At 36.1% G+C, this 26424-nt stretch overlaps 1 protein-coding gene and 1 long non-coding RNA gene across 2 annotated transcripts in view; one reads left to right on the forward strand and one right to left on the reverse strand.

Moving 5' to 3' along the window:
* Positions 1-9329: 9329 nt before the first annotated feature.
* LOC104866007 lies at positions 9330-21579 on the reverse strand. The gene is made up of 3 exons (XR_781315.1): positions 21393-21579; positions 10495-10569; positions 9330-9885 (listed from the first exon to the last, which is right to left on the reverse strand). It is a non-coding gene; the product is annotated as an uncharacterized LOC104866007 (long non-coding RNA).
* A 1272-nt stretch (positions 21580-22851) lies between these two features.
* Gpm6a (glycoprotein M6A) overlaps positions 22852-26424 on the forward strand; it is a 296268-nt gene continuing 292695 nt past the window's right edge. The window contains exon 1 of the mRNA XM_010629814.3: positions 22852-23191. Within this exon, the coding sequence (XP_010628116.1) occupies positions 23188-23191 (4 nt within the window). The 5' untranslated portion in view covers positions 22852-23187. The remainder of the gene's footprint in view (positions 23192-26424) is intronic.

Consider the following 26424-nt stretch of genomic DNA (forward strand, 5'->3'; position numbering starts at 1 on the left):
AGATTTAACTCAACCCAGTTGTAGACACAACATGAAATCATTTCTACCTCAAACATACAATTTAGGTTTAACTCAATGGAAATAAATATGTTTGAGAGTTTGGATTTGAGGTTTTGCTCAGAGGCCATATAGAATCTGTATCTGGTTAATTATTTCTTCTGGAAAAATATTTCATATTTATTTTATAAAGAACAGAAATACCTTCATTAAATTCCACAGAAAGGAAAGAGACATACAAAAGCACATTAAAAGGTTAAAAGCTGGAAACGACATGTTTATTTTAGAAAAAAGAAAATGAGTTTTTCAGCCATACACCTAAGGTGGATTGTTATGTTGCGACTTTTTAGTTATGCGGTGTAAGAAACTCACTCAACTGTTTTGAACTATAATATCCTAATTTATAAAGTATGAAAAATAGTACTTATCTTCTAGAGTTATTTTAAGGATTAAATGAGAAAGGATATAAAAGGGGCTAACACAAGGCAAATATATAGGTGGCAGTCAATAAGTAATCACTATTATGATTACTATGTAAATAGTTATATATTATATTACTAATTTTAATTTCTACAGGGTAGTCACAATACTTATATTACACACAAATCTATTTAATACAGACTTAGTAGAGGATAAAGAATTTCTTTATTGTGAAGTATATGCAATTTTTAAGGGAAAGATAAAACAAAATCATTGTAACATATTCTTCTGTTCAGTTACTGTGTGGTACTAGAGATTGATTCCAGGGCCTTCTTATTGAGCTACAGCCCTAACCCTTCATTTAATGCTTTATTCTGAGACAGAGTTTTGCTGAGTTTCTAAGTTGTTCAGGATGGGCTCAAACTTACAATCCTCCTGCCTCAGCTTCCCAGAAAGGCTGAGACTCCAGGTGCACACCATCATGCATAACCATATTCTGAAGCTCATATCATTGTCTTTTCTGTCAATTTAAATATAAAATCTCATAAGCAATGTTTTTTATGTAAGATTTAGATTTATCCAAACCACCAAGATAATTGTTAAAAATTCAGCTTCCTATATCTTCTGAATAAAAATATAGTGCTTCTTATTGTTTAAATATAATTTAAATTGAAATATATATTACATATATATATATTATACATGCTATACTTATGAAAACATATATATGTGTGTATATATATATATATTTTTTTTTTTTTCTGGTTAAACACAGAAGGTCTTTGCAATAAGATAAGGTGAACAACTTAGCTCATACCAGTTTGCTCAGGACATCCCCAGTTTTAATAGTGGAAGAGCCCTTCTTTCTGGTCTTTGAATTTCTATCAGTTCCAACCAAACTAGGATGGTTAATCACCCTGTTAAATAGAATACATTATCAAGATGTAGTAACTATAATAAAAGCATACATACAGTATTTTCAAAGTCTTAGTATTTCAATCAAGTTTTTAGAAAATAAGAAAGAAAGAGATTTAAGTCACAATTTCACTAATAACACACTTTGCAAAGAATTAAGATGAGCTTGCTTTGAAGATTAACAATCCCTTCTTGAGGTTAGGCTGACCTCTGTTGGGAATGTGCTTTCAATTACAATTACATGTTTGACCTCAGACATTGCAAATGAATTGGATATTTCTTTAAGGTTTTATATCTTTTTCTGTCTCTTTGGAATGAAATATGCCTCACAGAAAGTTTCTCCTTTGATGTTAAACATATAGAAGAAGATGTCTGTAATTATGCTAAGGATGTACATTATTATCATGCTATAGTTCTATGCCATGTAATCACATAGTGGGAAAAATGTTACCTATTGATGTTATAGGTACCCACATTTTCTTACTTATTAGTAAGGACAATCTTATTTACCATAAACATCCAAAATATTGGTCATTCAAATTGAATTTCTAAACATTGATCTTTTCTGGATTTTTCTCAGATTTCTGTGTGTATTTCTTCTTTGCTTCCTTCAGCTCTCTAATTATATAGCTCTTCCTTATCTCACTACCTAGAATACCAACTCTTTTCATCATACTTTCTATCATCTTTCTCTTGATTGAGTATTGCTTAGGAAGTCTATGGCCTATTTATTATCTGTCTATCATCTACCTGTCACTACTCCCACTACAATATAAATATAGGAGTTTTGTTTGAATTATTTCATGTTTTCATTAGGTAGTGTCCTCTAGAGGAACAGAATCAATGAAAAGTATGTGTATAATTATATAAGGGAGTCTGTTAGGTAACCTTACTGGATCAGAGTAGGGACAGTCCACGGTAGCAGTCTCTGTGCTGGAGAGACTGAGTATACAGTAGCTGCTCAGAGCAAGAAGATGGAAGTCATAAAATAGATCAAGGATGAAGCCCAAGCCCAATCTCGAAGACCTAGAAGCTCAATGTAGTTTCAAGTAGGCATCTGCATTTGAAGACTGAAGAAACTAGAGACTGATTTCCAAAGTCAGTGATAAACATTGGAGCTCTTTAGAAACAGGTACACTTGCTTTCCAGACCGTAGCCTGTTGGTTTGTGTTACCCACATCTTAGGTGGGTCTTCTCCCCTCAGTTTTCTGGACTATATTTAAATCACACACGTGTATGCATGCACACGTGCACACACACACACACACACACACACACACTCAGAATTGTACTTAACTAATTAACTATATTTTTTTTAATACAGTCAAGTTGACATATAACAATTAATGCTCTCAGTGTTTCATCCATAACATCTAGGACGAGAAGACTGGTAAGTTCCAGTAGATGAACACTATGTACTGAATGAATAAATGAGTGGACGAATGCATAGATGAATAACAGTTTTTAATGAGCATTACACAAAGACAGCCAAGAGCCAAACGTAACATTTCTGTCATTGCAGATAAAGTTTTAGTCCAATTATACTATAATAAGTAAATTACCTCAGTACCTAGTCCTACACAGTACATGGAATAGCAACGACATGTGTTCCTCACGTCAGCCCAGAAGTGAAGTGGGTTATGAAGAACATAGAGTGCCCCAGTTGCCCAGGTGGGCTGGTTAAAATATTCCTCTGTAGTAGCTTCATCATTCATGTAAATTATAAATTATGTTGGACATGAAATCAAAAGTCAGGGCTAGAAAAGCTACACTAAACATTAGGCTGACTGGATGATGAAAAGGTACATACATACATACACACATATGTAGGAAAAGAGGGTGGAAAGTGAATGGCAAAAAGATTAGATTATGATCATAGAGCCAAGGTCCATATTATTTTGGATGTATTAGAGACACATTTCTGTGCCTTGGCTTAGGACTGTTGCTTACAAGCTATGTACGGGTGACTAAATTACTACTTGTTTTATATTCATAAAGTAAGAAGATCCTAGGAACAATCCCCCCTTAAAACTATTTCAGAGAACATTAAATAACAATCATTATTGATATTATATCTGGTACTGAATCAAATAATGTCTTTTACAATTATTTTAAGCAACGATTGTTAAAATTTATTTTGATGGACCACATGTAGATTACCCTGAATATCGATTTAAATAGAAAAGCTCATATTCCAATATAGATATATAAATTATGCAGAGTTTATTTTTCATACTATACTTTAGTTGTTTATATATGGACATGGAACAAAAAGATGCGATACCTTTCCTCTCCATTCTAAGGATTATGGCCAACATTTCTATATCAAAAGATAGGTTAAAGTGAGCCAGTCATAAGGGCACAAAGCCGTAATCCCAAAGTTTTGGGAGGCTGAGGCAGAAGGACTCCAATTTCCAACCCAGCCCATGTAACTTAGAGCTTTAGAAAGATTCTATCTCAAAATAATAACTAAAAAGTGACTTGGAGATATAGCTCAGTGAGTTTTGTATCTATATTCATTAAGGTGATTGGCCCTGGGTTCAGTCTTCAGGACTGAAAGACAAACAAACAAACAAACAAATAAATTAATCCATTGTACAGGAGGAACATGATGTCAGCTTCCCCTATTACTAGGGTTAATTTTGAAGTCATTTCAAAATAGGGACATCTGTTATTATCATCATGTAAAATTATATTTTTTCTGTTGTAATTACTAAGTATATTACAAGGGATAATATGAAACTCAGATATATAAATACCCTATTGCTCATGCAACATTCACTCACTGGTTTTAACATCTGCTAATGATTCTTTTGGAATCAGTCTTTACTACATTGGCTGCCAAGTGGTGATTGACTAATTTCATAATAGTTCTGCTTTAATAAGTAATAAAATATATTCTATAAATGCTTTTATCCTTTCATAATTTAATTATTTTCTTAAAGGATTTTTATGTTCACATTTCTTTTCTACTGCTGTTTTGGCTAAATGTTCTCTAAAATTTTTAATAGGTCATTTGCTAAAAGGTTACTGATTTTATACTTCATTTCTTTCTTACATAATAAGTAATTATTTGCATTAGCCATATTTTTTGGAAATTAATACAGAATAGCTTAAAAATGGACTTTTTTCTTTTATTTGGAAAATATGCTCTTAAGACAAATTCATGTTTTCCATTCACTGTTGTAATGTTATATTTCTCCCCAAAGCTACAATTTACAAAGACTGGATTCATTTTTAGACAAGATAGTAGGAGCTATGGAAAGTCTTTTTATTTTTCATTGAGTTTATTAGTACTTTTAAAGTATAAAGTACAGTTACATTCATCTTTGGGATCTTGTACCTTTACATGACAAATCTTGGTTCTCATTTTTAACCCATACCCCTACCCTCCCTTCATTCCCTCTGCCCGCCCCTATTTACAGTTTGTTTCCATTTTTTTCCTTTTCTCATATCTTTTCTTTTCCCTTATTTCCTTTTTCCTACCCTTTCCACTTCCCCTAAACCTTTACCCCCTTTCTTCCTATTTCACATTGCCAGTTATACAATTTGAATCTTATTTATATTTTTAGTTTTTCACACCAGAGAAACTATTTGGTATTTACACATGTGTGTCTTATTTCACTAATGAGTATGACCTCAATATGCATTCATTTTCCTATGAATGACTCTAGTTTCTCATTCCTTAAGGCTGAAGAGTACACCATTTTATAGAAAAACCACATCTTCTTTAGCCAGTATACAACTGATGGGCAATTGGACTATTTCTAACTATTACATTACTATTACAAACTGTGCCAACACCATGATTAAAGAGGCTATCTTTCCTCCACTGAGTATGGTTGGCTCCTTTGTCAAAGATGAGGTAGCTTAATACATCTGGAATTGCTTCTGTATCTTCCAATCTGCTCCACTAAACCTCAGGTCTTTTTCTTTGCCAGTACCATGCTGTTTTTATCATAGTGGCTTTGTAGTACAGTTTCAAGTTGGGGATTGTGATACCTGCTGACATGTCTCTGTTGCCTAGAACTGGTTTTGCTATTCTAGGTCTCTTGTGGTTCCAAATGAATTTTTGGATTATTTCTCTAGTTCTGTGAAATATACTGTTGGAATTTCAATCAGGATTGCATTGAATCTGTAGAGCAGTTTTGGTGGTATGACCATTTTCACAATGTTGATTCTTCCTACCCAGGGGCAGGGAATATCTTTCCATTTTCTTATATCCTCTTCGATCTCTTTTTTCAGAATGCTGTAGTTTTCAGTGTAGAGGTCTTTTGCTTCTTTCATTAGATTGATTCCTAGATATTTCTTTTTTTTTTTTTTTTTTTTTTGGTTACTGTTGTGAATGGAATTGTTTCTCTAATTTCTCTCTCAGTGAGCCTATTATTTGTGTATAAGAAGGCTACTGATTTTTGAGTGTTGACTTTGTAACCAGCTACTCTGCTGAATCTGTCAGTTAAGTCTAGAAGCCTTTTGGCAGAGTTTTTTGGGTCTTCTATATAGAGTATCATATTGTTAGCAAACAATGACAATTTAACTTCTTCCTTTTCTATCTTTATTGCTTTAATTTCTTTCTCTTCTCTAATTGCTGTTTCCAGTACTACATTGAACAGGAGTGGTGATAGTGGGCATCCTTGTCATTTTGCAGATTTTAATTTGAAGGTTTTCAGTTTTTGGCCATTTAATATGATGTTGGCTGTTGGTTTTTCATAGATAGCCTTTATGAAGTTGAGATAAAGACCATCTATTCCAATTTTCTGCAGAATTTTTAACATGAATGGGTGTTGAATTTTGTTAAATGCCTTTTCTGCATCTATTGAGATGATCATATGGTTTTTGTCCTTGACTTTATTAATACAGTGTATTACATTTATTGATTTACGTATGTTGAACCATCCTTGCATCCCTGGAATACATCTGACTTGGTCAGCATGTATGACCTTCTTGATGACCCTCTGTATTCTGTTTGCCAGTGTCTTATTAAGGAAATTTGTATCTATATTCATTAAGGAGATTGACAGATAGTTCTCTTTTTTGGTTGGGTCTTTCCCTGGTTTTGGAATCAAAGTAACACTTGCTTCCAGGAATGAATTAGGAAGTATTGCTCCCCTTTCAATTTCACTGAAAAGTTTAAAGAGTAGTGGCAGTAGTTCTTCTCTAAATATCTTGTAAAATTCAGCAGTGAATCCATCAGGAACTGGCCTTTTCTTCATTGGTAAACTTTTAATTACATTTTCAATTTCACTGATTGTAATTGGGGTGTTTAGAATTTTTTTATCTTCTTCATTTAACTTTGGTAATTCATAAATTATATGGAAATCTGCCCATTTATTCTGAGTTTTCCATTTTATTAGAGTACATGTTCTCAAAATAGGTTTTTGTGGTCTTCTGGATTTCTGCTGGATCTGTTGTGACTTCACCTTTTTCGTTCCTGACTGCATGCATCTGAGCCTTTTCTTTCCTTTTTGACCAGTTGGCTAAGGGTTTATCAATTCTATTTATTCTTTCAAATATCAACTCTTTGATTCATTGACTATTTTTGTATTGTTCTCTTAGTTTAAATTTCACTGATTTTTGCACTGATTTCTGCTCTGATCTTTAAAATTTCCTCCCTTGTAATGAGCTCTGGGTTTCTCTTGCTGTTTTTCTAGTAGTGTAAGATTCATCATTAGGTTGTTTATTTGAGGTTGCTCTGTTTTCCTAGTGTGGGCATTCACTGCTATGAATTTTCAAAGTAAAACTGCCTTCATTGTATCCCATATATTTCTGTATATTTTATTGGCATTATCATTTATGTGTAAAAACTGACTAATTTCTTCTTTAATTTCCCCTGTAATCCACTGATTATTCAGAAAAATGTTGTTCAATTTCCATGTATGTGTGAAGTTCTTATGGTTTCTTATGCTATTAATCTCCAGCTTAATTTTACTATGGTCTGATACTATACATGGGATAATTTTGATTCCTTTGCATTTATTTAAAACTGTTTTATAAGCCAGTGTGTGGTCCATTTTGGAGAATAACCCATGTGCAGCTGAAAAGAATGTATATTCTGATTTTGTGGGATGGAACACTCTGTAGATGTCTATTATGACCATATGTTGAAAAGCTTGGTTCAGTTCTAGTATTTTGTCTTTGATTTTTTTGTCTAGGCTGATAATATGATACTCTACATTGAAGACCCAAAAAACTCTACCAAAAGACTTCTAGACTTAACTGACAGATTCAGTAGAGTAGCTGGATACAAGGTGAACACCCAAAAATCAATAACCTTCTTATACACAAATAACAGACTCACTAATAGAGAAATAAGAGAAAAAATCCCTTTTGTAGTAGCACCCAATAAAATGAAGTATCTAGGAATCAATCTAACAAAAGAAGCAAAAGATCTCTATACTGAAAACTATAGCAATCTGAAAAAAGAAATAGAAGAAGATATAAAAAAAATGGAAAGATGTCCTCTGCTTCTGGGTAGGAAGAGTCAGCATAGTGAAAATGGCCATACTAACAAAACTGCTATACAGATTCAATGCACTGCCAATTGAAATTCCAACACTATATCTCTCAGAAGTAGAAAAAAGATTCCAAAAATTCATTTGGAACTGTAAGAGACCTAGAATAGCAAAAGCCATCCTAGGCAACAGACACATGGGAGCAGGTATAACAATTCCCAATTTGAAACTATACTACAAAGCCACTGTGATAAACACAGCATGGTACTGGCAAAGAAACAGATCTGAGGATCAGTGGAACAGATTGGAAGACACAAAAAACAACTCCAGATGTACTCACCTACCTCATCTTTAACAAAGGAGCTGACCATCCTCAGTGGAGGAAAGATAGCCTCTTTAATAAATGGTGTTGGAAAAACTGGATCTCAATCTGTCAAAGATTAAAACTAGACCCTTATCTCTCACCATGCACTAAATTAAAAGCCAAGTGGATTAACAATCTAAATATTAAAACAGAAACACTAAACTTGCTGGAAGATAACTTAGGCAGAACTCTTGAAGACAATGGCATAGGAAAAGACTTTAAGAACAAATCCTCAGTAGCCCCGGAACTAGCAGAAAGAATCAATAACTGGGATCTCATCTTATTAAAAAGCTTCTGCACTGCAAAAGAAACCATTAACAGAACTAAGAGACAACCTACAATATGGGAAAAAATTTTTACCAGCTGTTCCTCAGACAAAGGACTATTATCTAGAATATATAAAGAACTCAAAACAATCAGCCCCCTCAAATATAATGACTCAATTAAAAAATGGGCATCTAACAGACATTTCTCAGACAAAGAAGTAAAAACAGCAAGTAAATATATGAAAAAATGTTCCACATCACCGATCATTCCAGAGATGCGGATGAAAACAACACTGAGATCCTACCTCATCACACAAAGAATGGCTGCTATCAAGAAATCACACAATAACAAATGTTGGCCGGGCTGTGGGGAGAAAGGAACCCTTCTCCATTGTTGGTGGGAGTGCAGACTGGTGCAACCACTATGGAAATCAATATGGAGATACCTCAAAGAGCTTGGACTAGAGTTTCCATTTGACCCAACCATCCCTCTGCTGGGTATCTTTCCAGAAGAACTAAAAGAATCATATCACAGTGAAGTATGCGCACCCATGTTTATAGCGGCACAGTTTGTAATAGCTAAAACTTGGAAACAGCCCATTTGCCTATCAGTTGGAAACTGGATAAAGAAGATGTGGTTTTTCTATAAAATGGAATATTACTCAGCCATAATTTTTTGTTTTTTGTGACAGGGTCTCACTATGTAGTTGAAACTGGCCTGGATCTCACTATGTACACAGACTGGTCTCAAATTCACAGCAATCTTCCTGCCTCAGCCTCCCTATTGCTGGGATTATAGGCGTGCGCCACCACATCTGGCTCTCTTATTCTTAAAGTATACTGATTATTCTTAAAGTATACTCTGAAATAAGCATTGCTTTAAGAAGATGTAATAAATAAATGACTATTCCTCTATGTTATTTTTATATTATTATAATCAATGGATAAATAAGACTTCTCAGATTGATTAAATGATGTGTTGATAAATTTGAAGCTATTTTATATAATTTAGGGGCAAATGAAACAAAAGTAAAATAGTTATGATGACAAGGGCATACAGCCTCACAACTGTCTTTTAATCTTTTTCATTTGCTGTAAGTTACATAAACCAGAGTGTATTTTTGTCAATTTTCTGTGGCTAATTTAAATAATCAAAATGTTTGACAATGTCAATTTATAGTCAAATTTTTTTCTTGAAAGATTTTGGTTTCCTATTAACTCTCCAATTATAGTTTTGCCAGAATCTAAATTGCCTATCTACCATTTTATTCAATTTAATTCACATTAAGCAGCTGTATATGATTGTCTCAGTATTAGGTAATAATCCTACAGGCAGTAGTGAACCAGACAGAGCTCAAGGCAAAAGTGCTTTCAAGAAAATGGGTTGTAAATGACACAAGCCCTGTTGTTTTTCTCCTGTTCCTTTTGGTAGATGATAGGCTCCATGTTTTCCTGTAGATGTGAAGTATTCCTACAGGTGATAAAGAAAAGAGTTAGTTACAGTTTGACATGTAGCTAACTCCTTTAACTTGTGAGTATCAAGCATTTTGTCTCAGCAATGAGGCAGTAACTAAGACACAAATGGAATTATAACACAATCTAATGAGCTCTGGGATTAATTTGGAGCATTTAGAAGTGTGTTTATCTAAGCCACTAAGTCATGGATAGCCAACACAGCCAAGTTAGGAAATGAAAAGTATAGATACTGACAGAAGAGCAGGAAAGGAGAGGGTAGGCGATTTGATGGAGAAGGAAGTATTAAAAACTGAAGGACAGTGGAGCTAAAGGCCTCCCTGGAAAGAAAACTTGTCAAATTAGGGAAACCAAAGTGAAATCTCAATGAGTCTGTGCAGGGAGGACATAGGGATCAATAAAGGGAGTGGTGACCAAATGAGGAGAGGACAGAGTGAAGTCAGAACAGCCCTACCAAGAAGGGACTTCTAGACCATTCAGATCATTCAGCCATTAATGTTTCAGGGAAGGATTTTTAGCCAGGATACTACACAATGAGATTTGTATTTTTAGGGAGATGAATTTGGCTGCACAATAGGGGATACAATGGTGAAGGGCTGGTACATACCATTAAGAATCTGTCACACGTGGACAATCAGATGGCTTCCAACTGCCTCTCTTGTTCTCAGACACTGCCTTGTTCCTGAGAAGTGATAGTACTGACTTACTGCTCTGGTCAAGTTATTCCTCTTTCAGTCTGCATGATCAAGAAGAACTACTAAAGCTTTTGGTGGTCTCATCAAAACTCATTTCTCTTACTAGAAAGCTTCCACCATTGTATTTGAGCCATGTGTTCAAAATTTTGCAAAGAATGTCACTCATTGTCAATTACAAAGAAAATCAGAATTTTGAACTCAGTCTGCCATTTAATAACTCCTCTGTATCTGCCTCCATATATTTAAATATGGATTAATAATAGGAATATTCCCCTTTCAGGGTGGTTGAGAGGATTATGTTAATGGAAAAGGCCTCACATAAAGTATGCATTATGATAAAACATATTTATTATTTATAACCAATCTGCTCTTTCATGCAGTTCTATATGAGACTTGAGTTTTCTCATGTGAATGTCATCTATTCTCCCAATCACCTAATCAAAACAACTTTAAGCCATATTTAGGTTATCGACACAAAAGATATAATCATAAATCAAATGTTGCAATAAAAAATACTATCCAACAAGGACAGGGATTTAGGGCAGTGGTTCCGCCACCTGCCTTAAAGGGCAAGGACCCGAATTCAATCCCTTGTACTCAAGCAAACAAACAAATAAAGCTGACTAAATATTTGATGCGATTAAAAAAATAATATCCAGCATCTCCAAAGATGCAAATGAATAAAGAAACACATAAGTACTCATCTTCATTAAAGAAATATTAGGTATGATTAAGGCGATGTAGTTTAAAGGGGGTTTTGCAGTCTCAAACACACATAGAAAATTAACCTCATGTGCAGTTAACAGCAGGGATATAAGTTAGAGCTAGAAAAGGAATATCTTCTCTTTCTTCATTAAATCTACATTTATTCTCATTTGAATAGTGCAATAGCTGTTGTGTTTATAATTCTAAAATAATTTATTATAGTAAGAATATGTTTGAATTTGTGAAACTGTTTAGAAATTTTGAAGACATATGAAATAAATTTCATCCTTATGTTATCGAACATGAGGAACATTTAAAACTGTCTTAACAGGATGGAGATTTAACTCAGTGGTTCTGCCGCCTGCCTTGCAAGCACAAGGACCTGAGTTCAATCCCCAGTGCCAAAAAAACAAAAACAAAACCAAAACAAAACAAAAAAGACTGTCTTTTTTTGGGGGGGATGAGAATAGGACCATATTTTACAATATATTTAAGGTGAAGTTTCTTAACTTTCCCTTGCAAACTTTAGTACATACAAAATAATCCCTTTTTATATGCAGACACTATAGTTCTTGCAAAAATCATTCTAACTTGTGTCTGTCACACTTTTATTATCTGAAGGTTTTCTGTAATATCTTGTTTTTCCTCTTCACTTTTTATTGGTGCATGTTTACAGTGTGTAATATGCACATTCCTTGTGTGGAGCTGATGCATGTAAATACCTTTCCATCCCCTTTCCCTTCCCTTCATCTCTTGATCATCCTTACTGTTTGACAAAGATCTATCTCTCTACTTTCCATTATCCTTTATTCTATTATTCATTTATACTTTGGGTTACTCATACAAGAGAAACCACATGCTGTTTAAGCGTGTGTGTGTGTGTGTGTGTGTGTGTGTGTTATTTACTTCACTGTTGGGATCTCAAGGTAGAGTCATTTTCCTACAAATGACTCAATTTTTTTTTGTGTGTGTGTGTGTGTGTGTGTGACAGTAGTACTCCATTGTATGTAAAGACCACATTTTCTTTATTCATTCATCTGTTGATGGACATATTCTTCTGTGATATTGTCAAAATGTTTATGTGACTTTGAAAATGATGTTAGTTCTGCTTTTTTAATTATATATGTGAAAATTTATGATACACTATGTGACCTAACATGTTCGGGTAAAATTACAGAGCATTGTTGTATTGCCCATATTTTCTTGCATATTAATAGTAAACACTTAAGACTTTAAAAGTTTTCCCACAGATCTGGAAAAAGGCATAAAATCTTGAAATATAGTTCATAATTTTGGTGATAACCAAAATTATTAAAGTTGCCTTTGGCAACTCTTCTAAATATTTATCAATGAACCATAGTATACATCTTAACAGTTTTCTTGAGTACTGTCTGTCCTAATCCATTATGTTATGATTAAATTGTGAAATATAAACTTAGTGCAACTATTTCTTCTCGCTCTATGTCATACCTGAGGGTATGTACAGTTAATTGAGACTGAGCATAAAAAGACATATTCTTCTAAAAGACTGTATAATTATTAGATATGGTTGGGAAATTTGACTTTGATCTTCATTGCAAGTTAAGTGTACTCAGTCAATGTGAGTTATGAAATCAGACTTCCTGAGTTTCTCTGTGAGCTTGTATATGTTATCTTGATTGGCTTTGTCTCCATTTTTCATCCATAACAAGGGAATAAAGTAGGTTATTTTGAGCAAAAAGAGAGGTAATCCAGATAAAGTTCTTAGCAAATAACATAATATACATTAATAAATGTATATTTTATTTATTTACTTTCCTAGTTATTGGGACACAATACTCACACCCACAATTTAAGGGAGAATGGGTTTTTTGGATTATGTCTTTTTTAGATGTTTCAGTTTGTAGTCAGCTGGAAGGAGGCATGGCAGAGGGACATAGAAGAGGAGAGCTGCTCAGGGCACAGAGGACAGGAAGCAGAGACAGAATAGAGGAGCAGGGAAAGAGACAGACCCCTCCAGGATATGCCCCCAGAGACCCATCTCCTCTAACCAGGCTTACCCTCCTCTGACCTGGCCTCACTTCATAACATCACATTTGGCCATAAACTCATCAGTGGATTGTTGTCACTCATCATGGATTGTCCATGGCACTGTGTTCCATCACCTCCCAGAAGCCCTATGCATGAGTCTATGAGGCTTTGGGGGTAACTAGATATAAACTCTAACAATGGCAAAGAGGGTACAATGTTACCATATATGACATTATATGAATCAGGTGCAAGGTTATCAGTACATTAAAATAGCACTTTAGCTAGATCTCCATTTAATTTTTAGCAAATAACATGGTACTATATATACATTAATATATGGTAAAGAGGGAATTGCAATCAGGTACAATGAATTCAGTACATTAGAATAGCACTTTAGCTACATCTCCATTTAATATACATAACATTTTCTGAAACTGTGCTCTGGATTAAATGAATTTTGAGAGATGTTATGATTCTAATGTTTTATGAGAAGTCCTGTGAGGAACACTTGATGGCAGTTGTTGGTACTTGCTGAAACTATAAACATTGTCATGGTGAAAGGACCAAAAAAATCCCACCCTACCGGAGCAAATGAACCCAGAACATATGTGATAGTTTACATGTGTGAACAATGCATGGTATGCAAAAAAGACTGAAGGATTGTTTTAGTCAGCTTTCCAGCATGCAATATATACCTGAGATACATCAACTTATAAAGAGAAAAGGGCTACTTTGGCTCATGGTTTTAGAAGTTTCAGTTCATGGTTAATTGGTGCATTGCTTTGGCCTGTGACAGGAACTGCATCAGGGAAGGAGTGTAAAGGAGGGCAAAACCACTTATCTTATTCCCAGGAGTCAAAAGAAATGGTGTGGCAGGGGCAGGGCCCCTCATCTGGGTTGAGGGAACACATGATTGCCTGAAGCCCTTCCACTGGGACCCACATCATAAGTTTCACCGCCGCCAGCATCCAATGGGGCCAAGCTGGAACCAAGCTCGTAGCACATGAACATTCAGAGGAAAGTCTAGATCCAAACTACAGCTGACCTCATATGGCACAGGTTTTGCTTGTTTGTTTTGCCTTTTTTTTGTGTGTGTGTTTGCATATGTTACTGAAAAAGACAAATTAGAATGAGAATCTGAAATTGTTTTAAATGTCTTTTATATCAAGGACATGGCAGGACATATAGTATATTTTTAAGTATACATGAATGCAAAATACAACAATAAAATATAAAGGGAATCTAGGTCTGAAATTTTCAAGACCCTGGAAACTATCAGCTTTAAATGGTGACGTGGTGTGGTTGCAAAATAGTTGTATTTGCAGATCAGATCCTAAAGGGGGCACAGATCAGCGGCTACAGCTAGGAATAGAAGTACTAATAGGAACAACACAAAAGAGAAATAAAGTCGCCAAGAGCTATAGAATAGGTTAGTGTCAGCATTATTTGATGGAAGGAATGAAAATGTCAGTGCCACTTCTGCCTCTGAATTTTACTAACTGTATTGTGTTGTAGAAGATAATATGTTTGGGTCTCAGTCTTTTTATCTGTAATTTGAATAAGACCGTTTTTTGGCTATTTTCATCTAAGGCTTTAATAAATAATAATTTAAGGGGACCAAATGAGTAGGCTCAATAATACTACTGAATAAATGTTAACAGCACATAATTCTGGAAATGGTGCATAAGAAATCACATATCAACCTCAGAACTGTCAAAAGTGAAGCAAGACCATGCAAAAAGAAAGTGATGTGGTCTAGCACAGTGCCTAACAACCTAGGTTGTTTTCAAAAATATTTATATCCCTAAATGTACCAATAAACTCAATAAAAAAAATATTTATAGCAAGAAACTGTAATTCATTTAAATTGTGGTGGAGCAAGGCATAATTTTAAATGCTCTGAAGTATGTGTGGCCAGGTTTGAGAACCAATAGTGTAAACAGCAACACAGATGCAGTTCACAGTGGCACTGTGATTTCTGGGAAAGTTAAAATACTCAGACTTTATTCTACAATATTAGAAAAAAGTTCAGATTTTAAGAAATCCCCACTAATGCATTTTGCTTTAGCCATTGTATTTATTTCTAAGCATTTGTCTGTGTGTGAAGTAGTGGTCTACAATTCATCAGGCATAACACGTGAAAGAAAAGTGGTAGCATAAAAAGAATATGAGAGACGCTACCTAAATTGACTACTATTTATTTTGAAACCACATAAGGTATTTATTATCTTTTGCTAATTCAATTTTATCTTTTTCATCAGAAATCTAGATTTGATGTATGAGGAGTGGAGGATAATAAAAAAATGATCTTAAAATCAGTTGTGGAAACCTCAAGGAGAAACTAATATCATTAAAAAAACTGTAAAATTTTTTATAATTCAGGGATGACTTTGTTAACACTATTTAGAGAAGGGGAAGACTACAAACCCTTTGTAGTCAAAATATGGCAAATCTGGTAAAAGCACCAATCTGCTTTTATGTTTATCTGAAAATGTCTTCTTAATATAGACGTTGGAAAACTCTTTTCCCCAGTTAGATATCTGAGTTCCATAATTAAAGTATATAAAGTAGAATCAATGTTCCTAATTAAATAAAGGATTGCCTACAATTATATCAGGTTTATTATTTTGACTACATATCTGAACCTGTCTGTAGTACAGTTAGTTCAATACAAATCTACTGAACTCAGGAGGCTGAGGCAGGAAGATGGCCACCAGTTCAAGGCTATCCTGAACTACATAGCGAGATCTTGTCTCAAATGCAAAGCTAATGGTACAATTATCTTAAAGTCTTAAAACTTAGCACATGAATAATTTGTGCATATTTATGATAATAGCTTGGCAGAGTGAAAAAACTGGAAATCTCTTAGTCTCATGCATGCTCCTTTATAGATTTATACAGTTCACTCTCTATTAAAGAGACTATTGAATACTCATTTTCAACATCACAAAAACCTCGTATGAATAGCTTTTAATTGGCCTCATTTAAGTGATATTTGACATTTAATCATTGAATATAGTGAATGATAATAACCCTTAAAATTCGAGTTTTTAGCCACAGACAAGGAAAATATATTTGCAAGAGTGTATTGATAAATGACTATTATCCAAAATGTACAAAGAAATATTCACATTAGAAAATAATTATGAAAGCAACCTGGATGAAAGATGAACAAAAGATCCAGATACGTTACCAAGATGATATCATAATGCAAATTATCAGCATATGAAAGGATGTTCCACACCATGTGTCCATATTTATCTCTATGTTTTCCATATTGTAGAATTGAAAATTAAAATGACAAGAGGTATTTTTATACATCTATGAAAAAGTCAAAATCTAACATACTGAAGAGAATTTGGAGAAATAGAAACTCTTGTTTATTGCTGATTGGAACACAACATGGTACAGCCACTTTGAGATAGTCTGGTAGTTTCTTGAAAAGCTATGCATACTCTTATAATATAAACCAGTGGTTGCACTCTGTGGTATTTATCCAAATGAATTGAAAACGTCTGCCCTTCTCCCCCAAACCTACACATGGACTTTTATAGCAGCATTTTTTATATAATTATCAAAATCTGGAGCAATCAAAACTGGGAGAAGCAAGAAAACTGTTACATGTAGACAAAGAAATATTGCGTGGCAGGGGACATGTAGAAAAACATCAACAATTTCTATTCAGTTTTGCTTTGAATTTAAAACTTTTCTAAAAATTTATTAAGTGTGAAGGAAGGAAAAGAAAGAGGGTGGAGAAAGGGAGGAAACACTTGCTTCCTTAAGCAACAGCTGCAATCTCTGTATTTCAGAATAATAAAGTGGACAAATCAAACTACTGGCTCTCAAAAAGGAGGAATTTCTTCATGAAACTGAACAAAATTCTAAATAAGAAATGAAAATATTATGAAAGCTATCTTATCCACTTATTAGATGTTAATAATGTATCTTGAGAAAAAATAATATATCTTGTGTCTCATGAGATGGAATATCTTTGTGTAGTTTTATGATATCAGCTAAATTGTAGCATCCTTCAGAGTCTAAAACCAAAAGAATTGCATATTTTAAGTGTAGAGACTATAAATTTTTAAAAACCTAAGATTATTAAAGCTTTTCAAACTAGAAATGGAAAGGTCACTGTGGCATCCTAAAGACTTTAACTTACAAATATTTATCAGTATAACCCATATAAACAGAAAGTTTAGAGTACACCCCCACTTGTTTTTGAGTAATGAGTTCTTGCAACCAAAATCTGAAAAAAAAATTCAACTATTTCTTGTAGGACCCAATATGAAGGTATTTTATGGAACTCTAAGACCCTCTTAAAGTCTCCAGTTGAGCCTACTTACTTGGTCCTTTATCTCAGGTAATGAGATTTCAATGCCTGAAAGACTTAGGCCAAAGTTAATTTATTTCTTTTTGGATTTTTGAATATTTTGCTTATTACTTTTTCTTTTTTATTCTCTTTTTCTCATCCTACTTTCATCCTCCCTTTCCCCCTCCTTTTTTTCTTGATTCTTCACTCCTTATTTTGCTTTTCTTGTTTTTTATTTTTGTTTTTCTCATTTTTCTTTTCTCTTTATTTTTTATTTTTATTATTTTCAATGTATTATTTTTTCTCATTTTTTCTTTGCTCTTTTTACCTTTTAAACATTTTGGTTAATATTTATTTTGGTTTCTAACAGTATTTTGGTTCCACTGTAATGACCAGTTCATCAGATAGACTTTGGGCCTGGGTTTCTTTAAAGTGATTTGGATCACACTTGTCACCATCTTTTATAAAGTTTTTGCTGACTTTGGGACACCTTGTTCTCAAACCCATCAGTAAGTCCAACATGTTGCAGGATCTCGGAGATCCATATTGTCAACAATCAGCTCCTTAAAACTATGGGAAAGCATAGATTCACCAAGATGAAGAGGTCAAAGAACTAACTGAATGTCATTAAGAAGACTCAGAAGAACTTCCACAACCTCTTGCAATGATTTCACAAAGTCCAAACAGAAAAGCTTTCAATCATCCTGTCACAGTGAAATTATTTGAAGTGTCTTTGTCATGAGTGTGCTGGCATAGGCCGATATTGTTTCATTATCTAGTGCCTTACAGCAGCATGAGAGAAAGAGGCCCAAGACAAATTTGGTCTGTTATTCAATGCTGCCACCAGAAGCATATCAAGGGTTCTAGAGGCAGAAAGCTTGAAACACCGACTTGCAGATTTTATTTCCATAACAAATTCATCTTTGGCAACAAACTGGTCCCCTCTTATGCTGGCTCAGAATTCTTCTGTCTCAAACCTGTAACGGGCCATAGTACATGGGTGGGAACTGAGAGTCATCCTCTATAGGTTTGTTGGTAGCTTCCTGCTTTTTGGTAAAACCGTAAGATAGGATACTGAAGAGTCAGCGTAGTGACACAAAACAGCAGTTTGAGAAGGACCAGGAGTCAGGGTGGAAGGCCATCAGCACTGCCTAAGTGCCTGCCAGTATCCCAACCTACTTGAACATGAAGCCCACCCCTTGCAGTGCAGTTCCCAGCAAGATCTTCCCTTTTACCTACAACATCAGCAGCAGTGTTGTAGCCCAATTGGCAAGCAGCGCCCACCATGTGTATCCTCAGAATGAACTTCTCTCTATCCTTGGAAGTTCTGAAGGTTCAGGGCCAGCAGAACAGGCCTGAGGGTGTGATCCCAACCTCTCTGTCAAAAACAGGGCTTTCACGGGGCCATTGTAAGATTCATCACCTTGATCTACAAACACCTGTGTTTCAATTTGGTCAGAAAAAGGCAGATAAAGATGGAAGCAAAGTGGCGCAACCAAACATCACCTGGTAGGTTACAAAAGCAGGCAAAGCAATGACAGAATCAACAAAGAGTGTTAGGAGGTGAAAGATCTAGCATAAAATGCTCTTATATTTTACACAGAGCATGAGGCTAATAAGTTTCATGGAGTCCAATTAGGTGGGACACATGGGTCAGTTGGGTGTTGGATGCAAACAAATGGAACTGGAATCTGTTCAGCGAATAGAAGAGCATAGTCTGATGGCCAGAAAGGACTCCACAGTGAAGGATGAAGGTTTAACTGATTTTCCAAGTGGTATTCTGTCTATGGGGTTCAAATTAAAATGACAACCAACTCTTTTAAGATCTTTTAAATCATTGTCCCTGAAATAAGTGCTAATTTTAACAGACTATCAGTAGATATTAAAAGAGAGCATACACCCTCCCCTAGCTGTAAGCCTGGTCCTTGCCCCACACCTAGGTGAAACTTTAGAGCCTGGACTTTTTCCCTAGGGCACATTCTTCTCCTTTAATCTTTGTGTTTTCTGTTTGTGAGGGAAAGGAGGTGGTGCTGTACAAATAAACTCAATTTTAGAAGTATGCCGGTTGTGCTTACATATTAACCAAAGATCACTCTGAGGTGTTACTAAATCTGTCACAAGATACTTCACTACAACTTTGTAGGGAAAGGCCATGAGTTTTTCAGAGTTTTCCTATGGGCCAATTGAAAGCCCGCTCCCCCAAAAAAACCAAACAAATAAAAAACATTTTCCTCAGGGGAAACAATCCCTAAGAATGGAACATTTGCAAATAAATTATAAAAGGGTCTATCTTTGGGAGATGTGTTACTTTTCTTGCTGGGGAAACAAAGTCTGAGGGTCACATCTGTGTGATAAACACTGCTGTGAAACAATGGTTATGATTGGAATCTAGTGTGGCTCCTGTCTTAGCAGCTTGGTTCCCAGCTTTTGGCACCACTGGGAGATGGTGTAATTGTAGGAGGTGGGGCCTGGTGGAAGGAAGTTGGATCATTTGGCCATGTGCCCTTAATAGGGATGTTGGGTCCCCAGCTTTTTCCTCTTTCCCCACTTCCACGCTGCCATGAAGTGAGCAGCTTTTTACCATCCTGGGCTTCCCACCATGATGTTCTGCCTTGCCACAAGCCAGAGAAACAGCAGGGCCAAAAGACTACGGACTGAAACTTCTGAAACCATGACTCAAAATAAACGTTTTCCTATAAGTTGATTATTTCAGGTTGTTTGTCAGAGCAATGGAAATCTGACTAACATACAACCACTCAAATATTTATACCTAAAACAAATGAACAACAAAACAAAACAAAATAAGACAAACAAAAACAATATGTTTTACTTCTCAAGGATGGAACCTCCACTCCCTAGAAAACAAACTTGATTGCTCAACAATACCATTGGTTATACTGCTTCAAGACTTGTTTCTTCTTGACTGCTTTTCATATTTAAATTATAACAATATATTATTCACTTTTATGGCAATCCATAGATTGTTTCTATTCGTACCCTCCAGTAATATCCATAGCTGTAATTAATATTTCAAATGCTTTTTTTGTCACTTACATTTCATTTCTTTCAAGTGCTTTATGTCTTTCAAATGCTTTACATCACTTAAATTTTATTTAACCCTGTTTTTTCTTTCTAATTCTTGCTTTGTGTACACATTGAGGATACTTCCCAAATTCACCTGATTTTGTCTTGTCTGAATATTAGGGACTGTCACCTCCATCGAACTTTACAAAACTACCTTTCTGTGGGTCCTGTTGTTATTCCAAGTTTCTCAACTGTTGTAACCTTAAATTCCAATATAGTAATAGCAGAATACCAAGTTCCACCACTCCCATTTTTACAATTTATTTTCACTTACTCTGTTCTTAAACTTAATTCATATTTTCAGTACCATGACTTCTTTTTATCCCAGCCTATGGATATTTCTATGAAATTATCTTCCTTCCTGTCTAGTTTAGAATGAAACAGGCATTATTTAAGCTACTTTTTTATTTATTTAAGTATTCATGTGTATATTTCATGAGAGATTCAACAAAGTACACAATTCTATATACTATATAGATGTTCTTTGTTGACTCTCTCAACAAATAGTCTCCCTTGTTCATATAATTCCTGTATTGTAGATAGTTTAAACATCAACATTGCTGTACATTCATTTATAATAGGCCAAAAAGAGACATCATCATTGTTTTGGTTATTAAAGGGTGGTATAAGATGATTTATATCTTTATTATATTGCAAAATTCTTATGATTTACTAGGAATGTTTAAGAGTGGTACTTACTGTTGAAAGATATCAAAATGTTTTTTCATCCATGTGGCATTTAACCTGAATGCTGCAGACAGTGTTGTGAGCCAATCAAGGCCTCAGCATCTGCAGTCCACATTTCTATTTGAATATGACTTCCACTTTCCTACTTATATCTGTAAGAAGTTGGGCAAGAGCTTCATTTCTTAGTAGGTTGGTTTCTTCATCTGTAAAGTAGAAATAAGAATATTTCCTTCTTATGAAAATTATATGAGGTGGTACAAAGTCCTTAGACTTTTGCCTGACAGTCAATTGTATTCAGCTTATGTTATTCTTAATATTTCATGTATCAGAGTTATGATAGAATTCCACTAGAATAAAAACAGTAATAATTTTAATTTTTAGAAGTCTTATAGTCTTAGAATAGGTAGTAGATAGTCTGTGGTGATTCTAAGGCTAAGTTTATAAATTTATCTCCAAAACTCATCACTTATCTTTATTGAACCACTACATGACTGCTATACTTTGCATCAATTACAGTTCATATTTATCAATTTCCAGAATCATGATGCATTTCTGAATGATATATTGAGCACTTGTAACTTTTAGCAAGTACTTCCTTTCCCCTCCCGCAAGAGTGACTTTATATTCCCATTTAAGTGAAATGCATTTATAAAACCCCTGTCAGGTGTGTGCTTCTTCCATAACATTAGAAATAGCTGTGCAAACATTTCTATGATGTTTTAATAATATGGTCTGCATCTACCCATGTGTTCTGCTAAAGATACTCTTACGTTTGTATATTATGTCTTCTCCATTGCATAGCAATGCTCCTCAAGGTTAGTAACCATGTCCACTTTATTTCATTGTACCGCTTCCTCATGGCACAGATTTGTATAGTTTAGGGTGTACACTGCATAAAAAAGAAGCTTAAGATATTTTGGGGACTGACTTACTGAAATAACTTCTCCAGTATGAGTTCTGAAAGAACTAGGTCAAAAACCAATAAAATTATATAATTTGTTTGAGCCTGAAAGGTCCTTAGAGATCACTTTTTCCAGATCCTTCATTTTACATATTAGGAAACTGAGTCTCAGGGTATCAGCGGTAGAGTCACAATCACAATTCCTCCCTCTCTAGTGGCAAGCTGAGAGTACCCACCTCATCTTAAGTGGAAAGTTTGTTTTCCAGGTGACCACTCCGTCCGTATTATGGGGGAAGTGTGTGTGTGTGTGTGTGTGTGTGTGGTTTTTAGGACTGTATAACCATGTCAGATTACAAAAACATTTCACAGGAAAAAAAAAGATGATAAAGTGTAATCTAAATGGATATTTTTCTTGTCTTCATTAACACCTACATTAGGGGGGAAAGTGGCTGTACTGAGCATAAGACAAAATTTCAGGATCTATGAAATCGCCCTATTATGATCTGTTCTTCTGCAATAATTTTTCTGAGACCTCATTTTAAGGGTCTTTATCTTGGATGACAGGCCATTCCTGGGTATGAATGTGAATGGAAAGTATGTGTGAAGCCTTTGGGAGGGAGGCGTTTGCAGGAGCGTCAACTGAAAGCGAAAGGGGACAGGACAGGGCCGCGGGGAGGACTGCGGAGGGAGCAAAGCAGGTTTCAGTCCCAAGCGGCAGGTGGAAGGAGGGAGGCGCCGCGTCGAGTTGCCCGGCGCCCTGCAAGCGGTCTCCTCTGGGAGGGGCGCGGCTGTCACTCGCCGAGGCGCTGGGAGCCCGAGAGCAGCTTGGAGAACTTGGCCCGGAGCAGCGCCTGGTCACTCGCTGTGCTGTCCCCGGGGACCTCAGGAGAAGCAGAAGCTTCGGCCATGGGTGAGTGAGCGGGGGAGCGGACACGAGCCGAAGGTTCAGCCTGGGGCGGTGAGCGTTTGCCGTCCTTATACAGCATCTCCCCCTCAGGGGTCTGCCTGACAATTGTCCTGGGACGAGGACGTAGGAATGAGGTGGCCCCTCATTCCTACCTCATTCCCACCTCATTCGAGGTGATCCCCTGGAGGACGTAGAAATGAGGAGAGGGAAGGTGCCAGGCTATTTCCAGGGGCAAGGAGGGGCGAGGCTGTGCCTGGCGTCTCCTGGAGCTCGGGGTCTTCTTGTCCTGGGAGCTGTGCGCCTACTTGAAGATTAAAGAACCGATTAGAAACAGCGAGCGGATTCCAGGCAGATGCTAACCCTCACATACTGTGGGCTTTGGGGAGCAGGTTGGGACCAGGCCCGAGAAGTGCAAACTTCTTAAAACTTCCAGTTGCACAGGCACTGGGGCGAGGCGAGACTGGGAGCGACTGATAGTCTCAGTGTAAACTGAGTGCCGATTTGCACACAAGGTTGGAGCCGAGGCTGCAGGCTACTTCTTCCTAGATAAATGAAGCGCTTACTGAGGATGCCCAAGCTGAGTCGGGTCACTGGATGGTAGAGCTGGGCGCCGTTGGGTCGGCGTCGCTCGGTTCTCTAGTCTATTTGCTTGGAGTTGAGCGGCGGCAGCTTGGATCCGCCCCAGGAATGTTGTTGGGGGCAGGGGGCGAGGTGGCGAACCCGGGGACGGTGGTTCCAGCCCCAGCCCGAGGAGGAAGTGGGGTCCGGTGAGAAAAGTTCGGAGAACAGCGAGGAAGCAGCTCAGGAGAGCAGAAACTACCCACTCTCCCGGGAGTTGGTTTGCACCGCGTGTGCGTGAAGTCCCCCGGAAATCCTGTATTTCCCTGGTTACTGATTAGCGGCCCCCAGCTGTGGCGTTTACCATTCAAACCCAGGATTCGCCCGCCTTCCGGTCCAAGTCTGTCCCGCGCCCCTCCCCCGCCGCTGCCTGGTCCTTTGTGGAGCGGGATTTCTTCCAGAGCAACTGAGGCCTGTGGGACTGACACTCTCCCGTGGAAATTCCAAATTTCCCACAGTCTCAAGGGTTAGAGGATGCCTTGACTACTAAACGGGGGCGTTTATAGAAACTGGCCAACTTGGAAGAAAAGAAAAAAGGGAAGGCCGGGGACATTTTTGCCTATGAATGTTAGCAGTGATCAAGACATTCATATTCTCTTCTTGCTTGACCTTGGAGAGTCTTAGAAAGACCCATTTTCGGGGCCTTTGAATAAAATAGTGTTGGAAATGATCTACAGAATGGACTGTCTTTTAAATGCTTTCTGAAACGGAAGTAATATTTTCAGATTATGAAAGAAAAGTAAAACACTTTCCCAAGTGTGATAGAATGTACTTTAGGCTCTTTTCATCTTCCTTTATTGACTTGTAGTCGCGCATATAAATTCTTGGTAGAATAATGTAGCGAGTGAAAATGCTCTCCTAAGTAGGAAGATAAAAGGATTGACGACGTAATCTGTTCTTTGACTAGTAAAAGCATTGAGATACTACAGTAAAATGTCTAGGAAGAATGACATAGCTTACTCTTATAAGCTTAACTTTGGACTGGCTAGCAATAGGTAGGTAAATTACTCATGATTTCAAAGATAATTTTTTGTCTTACTTGCATTTCCAACCTGTAATGAAAACAGTTGGTGTTAGACTCTACTTCGGAGTTTATGGATAAATTTTCTATCCCAAATTATAGATGGTATCATGGGAAGGGTGGAGTTAACAACTTCATTATAGTAACCTAGAGTTTGGTCTATAACTCTTCAAAACAAAGTATAATCTAATAGTTAAAATTTGTCTATTACTTCTTCTGCTGGAATAGATTCAATTTTTCTTACAGTACTCAAATACTCATGTAGGTTTCGAATACTTGGCAGTATATGTGTTGCTGAAGTGAGCGCCCAAATACTTGGTAGAAGAAAGGTAGAGGAGGGAATAAGAGAGAGTAAAGAACAGAGCAAATGTACAATGACAGAGAGTGAGAGCACCAGTCCAGGATCCAGGTTAGAAACCCAGAAAAGCAGACCAGAAAAAAGTAAGGAAAATTCAAAGAGGAGGTGGTGTGGTGGTGGTGGTGAGGCCAATGAAAGAAAGAAGGAAGGAAATATGTCTAGAAACTAGAAAGAAAAACCCTTGATCACTGCAAGTTATATTTTTTCTCTTTCTTTTAATTTATTTGTGGAAAACAGAACTTGTCCCATACCTCTTTTATTCTGTGGTGGTCGAGATAGTAAGGGGTTCAAAAATGGAGTCCGGATTGCTAGGATAAGAGGGAAAAACAGTGTGCCAAGAAATCAGATTCCTCCTTTTCCTAGTATTGTGATGACTGATATTTATCATTTAGTGAAAGTAAGATGGTGTGAGGGGAAAGAATGCAGCAATCAATTCTTATTTGTCTTAGAAGAAATTCCTACTCTAGCTCTGTCTAAGAATGAGAGCAATCAGTTAATCAAATATTCTGAATAATTCATAGTCATATATATATAATGCACAAGGCTAACTTTAAAGCAGAAAAGTTATTTGCAATGTAGGTAAATTGAGATTTTGGCTTTTCTTTCTTTAGTGATGGGCTCAACCTTGTAGGTATGCAGGAAAATTTTGCTTTTCTTTTTTGTTCTCCAAATTTCACATCTCTAGAAAGGGTAAAACAAAGTATTTCATAGTAAAACATACAGAAATATTTGCTAAAAGATTTTTACATTTTAGCTGCAAGGTTAACTTGAAGCACTAAGCTAATTGTGGAATTTCAAGCTCCAGTGGAGAGATAGGTCAGGAATATTTTAAGTTTCTTCACTGAACACATTGCTTACTGTTATACTTCACTATATTCTGACAGCATTAATTTTTGTTTTATTTATAAAATTATATTGAATATCACTCAGCTTAACAGATATTATCAAAGGAAATTTCATGGAGAGAAATGGGCATTGAACAAGATTTGGAAGGATGGGAAGGAGTTGGGAAAGAAAGAGTACTCTTACAAAAAGGGGCTTTTAAAGCAGGAGGCTCATAAGTCCTGGGGAGCATTAAGACATGGACTTTGAGTTTGGAGAGCTTTCAAAAGCAACTGAAGAATATAGAATTTATATAATAGAAAACAGTCATGTAGGGTTTTATGATGACATTAGTGTTTAAGGAAGATAACTGAGCATTTTTTTAAGATAAAGAGTAATTTGGAGCAGGTAGACCCA

Source organism: Fukomys damarensis, unplaced genomic scaffold (genome assembly GCF_012274545.1).
Source record: "Fukomys damarensis isolate Sample0158 unplaced genomic scaffold, DMR_v1.0_HiC HiC_scaffold_18, whole genome shotgun sequence".
Lineage (NCBI taxonomy): Eukaryota > Metazoa > Chordata > Mammalia > Rodentia > Bathyergidae > Fukomys > Fukomys damarensis.